Here is a 10038-nt window from a genome sequence, read left to right as displayed (position 1 = left end):
GCTATGTGCCACTGTTTTGCGAAAGGAGGAGAAGACTAATCCAGGGGTTCTGGCACACTGGGAGCTACCCTGACTCAACCTGTACAACTCGCTATGAATTTCAGTTTGTTCTCGGACAACAGACACCACACGTACTTTCTTTTCCTCCACACCCCACCAATTATCTATTACCCTGGACAGTCATCCAAAACCTGTGTGTCTCTTCTTCTTCTCATCACTAGTAGCAAGTTCACTTGAGTTTCAGCTTGTCAAAACTGCTAAGTTATGGTAAAACAGAAAGCTGGGGAAAGGAGCTTATGTTTCCTTAAAAACTGCTCTCAGGATGACATGGCCAGTTTTCTTCCCAGTAGAAAAAAAAAAAGGTAGGAGACACCTGGAAAGGGGTTATGCAAGTCCTACCCTGACATGGAGTTGGGAGTTAGGGTTTGCTCGCTGGTCCTGGAGCTTAAATGCAGCCAGAATCAATTCACCAGACACAACTTTCCCAGGTTTAGGGATCTATGCCCAGGGTAGAGACAAAAATGATCTATCCTGGCACTTCAGCATAACTAGCAGGTCCACAGCCTCCATCAGGCACACCGGCTGGAGGCCATGCAAGCAGCTCACAAAAGCCCTGGTGTTTGATCTTCATCAAATGTGAAACATGAAAATTTTTTGCCATTAAATAGCTGTGGAAACCTCTCTGCAATCAGGACTAGAGCTCCACCCAACTAGATCACTTTGCAAAGCAGAAGTGTTTGCTGCACCAGCTGGTGGGAAGTCCCTGTCCCTCACTCCCTGCTACCAGCAGTTCACCTGTATCACTGTCAGTGTCTCTGCAGGGAGATGCTGTACATGAAACATTTAAATAGGGCTTATTTAAATGACTAAAGAGGAACTAATAACTTCTGAACACATAATGAACAGGTATGGACAAATGTCTCTATAAAATGATGCATCATTTTCAACAAACTCTAGTGAAACTCAGGTCTCGGAGCATTAAAAGCAAGTACTTTTTTTTGTCTGATCCTGGAAAAACTGAGCAGGAACATTGGTCAGTTTGTGAATGGGGGTACAAACAGATTAAGCAAGCAATAAAGAGGGACTTCAATTAAATACAGTCTTACCAAGATCATGGCTTTGCTCTTTGGTGTCAAACAGTTGCACACCGATGGTCTCCTGCTTCTGATCCAGGTAATAGGTCCCATCAGTGACCAAGTGAACTAGGACTGCTGCAGCTACCATAGGCTGGGAAAAGTAAGCCTGGGAAAACAAAAGCCCCACAAAGGCTGAGGTGGAGAACTGTGGCTGGCTTTAAAAAACCCAAGAATCAGTCCAGGACTTTTGAAATAACAATTCAAATCCCAGGTCACACAGAAGTCTTCTCTTCCAATCTCTCCTACACAAACTAGATAAACTCAAGTCAAACAGCCCTTCAGCTGGAAGCTGTAACCTCTCAGAAATTCAATAGCCTTGTCACAGGAAGGGACTTCACCACAGACACTCTAGGCAGTGGTCAGAGATTTTGTTTTGCTATTTTGCACTAAACATACTTCAAAGAAAGGAGCAGCTTGGCCCAGGAAAGGCTGTCCCATGCCATTTTGCCTGTTGGAGAAACTTTGCACAAGCAGGCAAAGAGGAGACTTCTGAATGACATGTGCTCATCCTACCTTCAGCCAGAAAATGGTCTGTGTCATGTGGGAGTACTGGAAGTTGGCCGTGCAGGGATACCAGGCATATTGAGAGACACCATCGTTCAAGTCAATCACCTTAGTTCGACACATCTGTGGGAGAAAAAAAGAAACACCAAAACAGATGTAGATGACAGTAAGGAAGGATTATCACTGTTTAAAGTGGGGAAAAAAAGTCCAGGTGCAGTGCTAGAATGAAATAATACACAATAATGACGTTTCTAAATACCATGAGATTATTCAAAAGTTAAGTTTACAGATCTTCCACCTCAATAAGAAAAACTGCAACATGAAAAGGAGCTAAAGACTCACAGCTGGATGGCAGCCAACAGTTTCCTCTTAATGTGGGACAAGGTCTTTGACAGCATTCAGAACAACTTTGCTCCCACTCAAATGGACCACGACTCTTCCCACTGGAGTCCAAGTGGCGATCACTTCTGAACGTACCAGCTCCCAGCACAGCCAGCTTGCAGGTGCTCTCCACAATACTCAAGCAATGTCCTATTTAAACCTGCACGTTACTGTAACCCCAGGGAAGCCACAGATGGCCGTGTAAACTTGGAAACAAGTGTAGCCAGGAAAGGCCTGTCTCTACAACTCAATTTAAGCAAACTAGTTTCTTGTTTTGTTAACTAGCTTCTCTAAGTGAAATCACCTTCTTCCTACACTGACAGCACTTTCCATGGCAGGCAGCAGTGGGATTATAAGTGAACAGCTCTTTTCAGGAAAGAACAAGTAGATGAATCCCAAGTGCTGGCATAGATGAAAAGCGCAGAGAAGAAAATGCCTGAATTTAAGTACCAGAGAGCCTTGCAGTGGCCTCAGTATGTAAAATGTGGAAATGAAGCTACAAGAAATGGTAGGATTTACCCTGAAAGCACACTGCTCACAGAAGCTGCTTCAAAAAATGAACACGTATGACTGTAGCCTTCATTTCCCCAGTAAGAATGAGGAAGGAAATGCCCACCATGCAAAAGGCTACATCTTCATGAGAAGGATGCTTCCAGCTGAGGCTCTCAGAGCATCTACAGGGTACCTGTTAAGATTTGCAACACTTTGAGGCATGGGGATAAAGATCCTTGGTGCAATGAAGCTACAAATGTAACCCAAGAGGCCAAACCATCTCCAGAAGTTGTGCTAGCCACAGGAGAGCCTAGGACTGATCCCACAGACCACCTGTGCTAGGTGCTAACTGCAGCCATGTACTCATGGGGACAGTATTAGATTTCTTTCCAAGACCAGAGCCTGAACTTGAGCAATCAGGTGGTGATGAGCTGTCAGTAAAGCTCTTCCCATAAGTAATTTCCCTGATTATTAAAACAAAAAGAAAACCCTGAAGTGAAAGAAGAGAATTAACAGAGATGGTTTTAACCATTCAAAATCCTATGCCCACTCAGTAATTCTGCATGGAACTGCCCTCGTGGTCTCAGCAGACAAAGTCTGGGCAATGAAAAGAGAGCCTGAGATGCCTGGGAATGAGAAACCAGATTGGCTAAAAGTGAGGTAATCACCTCTATAATCTGAGTCCCTCAAGATCCAGCACAGAGGAATCTATGGGCAAAACATAAATCAGCTTTAATGGGCTGGAAGAAGATTTTTAGTTTATTTATTTTTTAAAACAACTGGGACCAAGCTTCATTGAGGCTAGCCAGTGGATAGTGTTACATTTTACAGCAGAACAAGGCTTTACATAAACTATCTCTGGCATTTGAAATCCAGGCCAGCAATTCGACATGTACCATTTCGCAATTCTCCCTTCTTGCATTTTCAGCAGCCTGTGTCTTGTTGGGAGCATGGTTTTTATTTTAATACCTCACCAGCTAGGGGATTTATCTTACCCACATCTGCAATTTATATGGTCAGAGAGCTCTTTGACATGAACAAAGGTTTCATTACTTTTATACGATTTTGTTCTTATTCTTATATCTCCTCCTGCTCTATTAGTCCAAAAAAAAAAGGTGGTTGAAAGAAACAAAAGTCCTGACTTTTGGTGCATTTTAAGTGTCACTTAATGGATGAGTGAAAAACCTGTATTAAGAAATCACCCAGACCTTCACCAAAAGTTTGAATCAAACCCAAAATAAACCCCTGCTGAGGTGGGCTGGAAATCTCTGATAACTTTTAAATGCCTTGTTTGATTTGTGTGCGTGTGTGAACTCTAGCACTTTCTGCTTCTCCCTGAGAACATTCACAAAAAATCTTAACGTTGCATAAAGAGCCTGTGTTTGAGACATGTGCAGCTGAGGTGTGCAGGCTCGGTACACTGGGCTGGTTTGAACAGCTTAGATAAGCTTCCTCCTGCTGAGGCTGATCCATCGCTTCTCAGACGAGTGGTTCAAAGTGGTACTGGGGTAAAAAGTTCTTTTAGGAGAAGAGTAGAACTAGAGAAGTGTGGGAAAAGTCTAACAGACACAACATTAGGAGTGGCTACAAGAGCCTCTTCTACACTAGCTGCTATCTAATAAACTTAGCTAATGGCAAAAGAGTTCTTTAAGATTTTGCAATAACAATCTGATTGGATAAAGAGTCCCTATCACCTCCAGACTCCACCACCTCAATAGGGTCTAACACATGTAGTAAATACATCCCCTTTTCAATTCTGCCCAGTTATTGAGCGTCACACCACAACTGCGAAGTCTAAGAACCATTTTCTGGGAGAGTCTTTCACATCTTTGCTTTTAAGGCATCCCTAGAAGATGGCAGCAGCGTGAAGGCACTTATTACTGCAGTCCCACCACTTTTAAGCTACAAGTTCCAGTGGCCTGGGAGACAGAGCATCATCTCTCCTCACAGCTACAAATTCACAGTTATGAGAAAGAAATAATTTCTAACATCCTCTGGTCTGCTACAGTGATACAAAACAGCAGCTAAAGCACCTGACAGCTGTGGAGGGAAGAAGGGATAGATGTACTCTTCATTTCAGGGTGTTACCAAACACTAGAGTATTTGCTTTGAAGAATGACGGCATCACGCAGGACTCAAAACTTCACTCACTGGGGTTTATCCAGGTTCTCAGACCCACACAGCAACTGGGATCCACAGGAGCTTAGTAGCTGCTCCAAAGCATTTGGGGACTATTTGTGTCTGCTTACTGGAAGCCCGTGTCATACCCCTCCCTAGGAAGCTGCTTTCAATTAAAAGAGCTGATGTCTGTTCCTCTCAGAGGTTCTAATCCAGCTCGTCTCCCACACACACATTTTGTACACAAACATCAAGAGACAGAATGAACAAGGCCAGAGAGCACTGTGGGATCTTCCCACAAGAGGGAATGCCTGGAGGATTCCCTTTGACTGATTTATACAAGCTCTTGTCAATCACAGGGACAACATGTTCTTCAAACCGCCTCTCCTGTTTTCCTTCTCTTACACAAGGGGACCGAGGAATGTGTCAGCAGAAAGGGAAAAGTGATATATCGGGAGCACTTAGTTCATTGCCACATCTAAAAAGCATTTACTATTGCAATCAACTCCATTTCCTCATAACATTTTCCTTCAAAGTAATATGGGAAAATTTGCTGAAGAGCAAATTTTGGAAGGCACTCTTGTGAATGATTCCCAGCCATCCCAAGCCTTCAGGCAATGTTAAGTCGTGTTGATGGGCTTCTGTTGTAGATGAACTACAGGTTGAGGATCACTGATCCCTTGGACTGGGCACTGGATTAGGTCTCAATCTGACAGGGCCCAGTGCATGGCCCCATTACAACCTTCTGGGCAGCACTTGGTTTCTCCTCTGTAAGACAACGATGATATTCCCCCCGTCACATGGGTATCTTGAGGGTAGAAGCCACTAGCCAAAAAAAGGTGCTCAGATGTTACAAAGAGAAGGGACAAAAAAGTACATACATGTGTGAAGGACACACCTCCCCACAGGAGTGGCTTAAATACAGATGCCATCCCACTCTGTCCTTCCCATGGAGCCAGCACAGCCAGACACCACAGGCTTTGCATACACTGGTGGTTCTCATCACTCATATTGTAACATCAAAATAATTCTAAATGCAGACAGGCAAAGCTGCTATTTAAACTAGGATGCTGCCCTACTCAGCCCTGGCATACGGCTGACGCTGTAGTTGGGGTGGACGTGCCTGTCTGCATGCCCACGGGCGGCTGTAAACAGAGCAAATCTCCAGTGCACAGATCTGTCTGCTCCCAAAACCCATCTGTTGTCCCATGGTGGGGTTTCCACCAGACCATGTCTTCAAGCTAAGTATGGCTGTGAAGGGCCATTGCAAGCACTTGTTCATCAGGCAACAGGGAGCAACCTCCTTCTTGGGGAGAAGGGCTGAAGGGGTTTTCATGCCCCAAACACGAGGCTCCTCCCTCTCTCCTTTCTATGGGGACAATCCTGCTGCCACTTCTGTACCAAGACAGACAATGCCGTGGGTTTCTGGACAAAACAGGCTATACCCTGTCCCATGCGTAAAATAACAACCACAGAACAAGCAGGAAGAGCATCTATTGGTAAAACCTACAGCATCATCTATCTGTGGAGCACACAACATTCTGAGTGAGGTTGTACAAGCAGACAGAAACACTCATGGACTGATACGAAACCCATGGAGGCACAAACAGGACATGTTCTGTTGTTTGAAGATCCAGCTAAAGAACAGATTTCAACCATAATACTGAAACCTAATTAATCTACAATTTTTAGCCGACTGCTCTGCAGAATGTTATTTATATTTAACTCAACACATGCCAGAGAATCCCAACCATGACATAAGCAGCATTTTAACACATCCCTTAAAAAAGAAAACTTGCTCTCTCCGTTGCCAGACATGGGGGCTGGCAGTCACCCAGACCTTTTATTCTTAAATGTGTTATTGTTTTTGCAGACCTAAGGTTAATCTTACCCAAGGATGAGGAACTATGGTGCAGTTGCTAAGTATCAGAAAGGTTCCTGCTTGTTTATTGCCCAATATTATAAGGCAGCTTGACTGCCACATGGACACCACCCAGTTTGCCGACTGCAGCACAGATCTCCAATCTGTTCTGAAAGCTGTTGCACTGTTCTTCTCATTTAGGCTGGGAATTGGGTTGGAGTTACAGAAAAAAATGAAATTGCCCACATTAGTGAGCGCTGAACCATTAAAAAGGGCACCATGTGGGTTCCAACAAACACCTCAAAAATCAGCCAATTTCTATGAGCATTTCAAACCTCAGGAGCCTACAGAGCTCAGATGGAAATTGTACACACAGACTTAAGGGACGTCAGAAATTTTGCTGTGGGTTTTATTCTAGATTCTTGTCAGAGATTCTTTAGTCTCTTTACTAGTGTTCTGGATTTGCCCTGTCAGAAGATTTGAGTCAACAGTTGTCTGCCCAGCTATGAAAGTCAACATTGAGTCATTTCAGGTTGGCCTCGAAAACTTAAGGAAAGTATTGAAAGTTACTTTTTCCGAGCTGGTACATATATTATTTTTTTATGTGCACTACAATGAGTTTAAAATACCCAGTTGTTGTAAAAATAAAACCAAAAAAGCCCAAACCAAATCTGAGAGTCAGCAGCATAAGTTATAAGATGATAAGAGAACGTTGTGTCCTTCCTCTTTCAACAGCCTTACCTTCTCATCTGCTGCCTCTTCCTCAGCAGCAACTTTCCCTTGGCTCTGATGCTCACAAACTGCAGCTTCTACTCCAAACCTATGCTTGTCCTCTGTGTCTGATAACATAGTTTTACTAAGTTTCATGCTTTTTGTCTGCTTTTGCCTGTTTTCAGTGGGATATTTAAAGGTCTGATGGCAAAAGATGAAAAACTGCAGCATGTCCTGCTCCAGGACAAAAGCATACAGGCAGGTGATCAACAGAAAAGCTTTATCAACTGGAAGCTGATAAAACTTCTGGGGTAACACACTGATGCTATATTACTCCCAGATTCCGTTGGCTCAGAAGTAAGAGGAAATCTCATCTGTCGTGTAATGAAGAACAGGATTTGGCTGTGGGATTGGGAAGCAGATTACGTCTGCTGCAGGACGAAATCAAGCCCCATTGCCAGTTGCTATGTCCAGTCTCAGCACAGCCACTTCCCCTTTGAATCTGGAGCAGTCCATGATGTCTGGATTTGCAGACTTAGTATTCAATCAGCATGTTACTACAGCTCACAGGACAGAGCCCCAGTGTCCAGCTGAAGGTTTGGCTGGATATTTTAGTAATTGGAAAGTGACCTTTCCAGGACAGACCTTTATGTGTTTGAAAACACCGCAGCTGATATCACATGGCATCAATAGTTCGTTTGCAGTGTGACATGCCAATAAATTCCTCTACTTTACAATAAAAATTATAGTGTTCATTTCCAAAGGGAAATTTCCTTGGGTAGACTTTTGGATGCAACACAGGGCTGTGATTCAGAAATGAGTGGGAGATGCAAACGCTATTTTGTTTTGTCATATAAATTGGTTTAGTTTCAGGAAAGCAAAAGAGGAGCTACAGGGATTTCCATTAGATGACGGCCCAGATTGCATGTGTATTCAATGTGTGTTATTAACTTTAGCTTTCTCAAAAAAAAAATGCAGTTATTTCACTTCCAAAGAGTCTGTAGGAACAATATATTTCAATTTTTAAATCATGCAGACCTACATTCTTTGAGCTTTTCCTTTGAATTTCTGTTATCTCCAGATTCAAAGCAAGCTTCATTTAAAACCAGTGACTTCAAATCAAAATCACATAAAACGATAAACTTCACATGGTATACCTGAAAAAACTGTAAATCAGTTCTGACTGGCCCTATCCCAAACCCACATTGGCTTTGACAGCCAGCCAGGTGTAATCAAAATATCTAGGATGCTAGCTGGACCTGTGGAAAAAAAACAATATGGAGTTTTGATTTTACAACAAAACCCTAACCAGATGATTTTTGCATGGTTCAAAGGATCACCCCAAGGACATCATTTGAGCCAGGGCCAGAAACTACAGAAAAAGAATGAGAAAAAGAAAAAAATAATTATGCTAATGGGGGATTTAATAATCAACTCAACTTTTGCACAAGCCCACAAGTAAACATCAACATTTGGAGCTCATGATTGCAATTTGTACGTGTCCCTGCTTCTTCTGCCATTCAGCAATGCACACTGAAATGGCAGGAGAGCAAGCGATGGCTCCAAGGGCACAGCCACATGGAATAGTCTCATCCGAAGCCCATGAAAATGTAACTGAGCAATTTGCCATGTGCTCCTGTTTATTCCTATCAGACGTTTGCTATTTCTTCAACACAGCAGCAGGACATAAAGATGCTGCTCTCAAACAACAGCATCTTCCACCCCAGCACTGCCAGGATCTTACCTAGGAGGCATAATTCTTAGAATTAACCTTGAATTGCATTCTGCTTTAATGTTCAAATTCACAAATCCATCTACCAGTAAGAAACAGCAGCCAAAGGCAACCTGCTAGAGAGAAAGCATAAAGAAGCAGCGCCCAAACAACACCTTATACCTTTAGCTTTGCAAACACCAGCCTCTTTAAAGCTATAAAAGACATTTTCAGTCTGCAGCAAAAACTCCTGTCTACAACTTCCACATTGCTGCTCACCAAAGTGTGAAGGCATTATAGACTGGTAAGTGCTTTAACAGACTGTATATCCATCCACTGGAGAGCGAGGTTAAACAAATACAGTAGCCAGAACATTATTGTTGGCTGAACACTCGGGTTCCCGAACTGCTTGTCTCTAACTTGAACCAGCCAGGTCCACTACAGCAAAGCTTGTGTAGAACCGCGGGCCAAGGCTGGCCGTGGGGGTGCTGAGGCAAAAGAAAACAATCCCATCCCATCAGTTTTTACCAGTGATGAGTAGAGCAAAAGGTTTTTTGGGGTATTGGTGTGTTTGTTTGGTTGTTTGTTTGTTTTTTATTTCAGAGCATTTAATTTGGGAGTAGCTAGCATTAGAAAATCCAACTGTCAAAGACAGAATGTGCACCACGCTTTAGGTGGATCTTAAATATATTTTTATTATATTAGTGGATCCTACTCACTGGATTGATTGGAGTTTTGCTGGTTTTGCACTCCTGCAAGGCAAAGTAGGATTGGGCTTGTCACAATCCACTTGGTAATGTCTCCTCCTTCCTTCCCAAAGCTGGTCCTATAAATTTGCTCAGTTGAAGAAAACGCAGAGCTAGAGAAAGCCCAAAAGCAACAACAACAACAACAAAGCCCTAAAGAACTTCAGGAGTTCTCCATCAGAATAACACACTGGCTGAGGTGGACAGAGATGCTTAGAAGCGCTTGGGCAACACTTCTGACAGGAAGAGAGACAAATAGGGAAAAAAAAAAAGCCAAATCTTTTTCAGCTATCAATGAGGAAAAAACCACAACTCTTTCATTTCCAGCACAGTAGTAGACCCTAAATATCCCTGTTCCTAACCCCAGCTCCCCTGAAC

At 43.1% G+C, this 10038-nt stretch overlaps 1 protein-coding gene across 1 annotated transcript in view; it reads right to left on the bottom strand.

Annotated features, from left to right (window-relative positions):
* PAPPA (pappalysin 1) overlaps nt 1-10038 on the bottom strand; it is a gene marked incomplete at its 5' end in the record, with an annotated part of 110384 nt that overhangs the window by 51821 nt on the left and 48525 nt on the right. The window contains 2 exons of the mRNA XM_010167464.2: nt 1107-1242; nt 1650-1763. Coding sequence (XP_010165766.1) covers nt 1107-1242; nt 1650-1763 — 250 coding nt within the window. The remainder of the gene's footprint in view (nt 1-1106; nt 1243-1649; nt 1764-10038) is intronic.

Source organism: Antrostomus carolinensis, unplaced genomic scaffold, assembly GCF_000700745.2.
Source record: "Antrostomus carolinensis isolate BGI_N321 unplaced genomic scaffold, ASM70074v2 scaffold5, whole genome shotgun sequence".
NCBI classification, from domain to species: Eukaryota; Metazoa; Chordata; class Aves; order Caprimulgiformes; family Caprimulgidae; genus Antrostomus; species Antrostomus carolinensis.
This window is presented reverse-complemented; position numbering and strand designations above follow the sequence as displayed.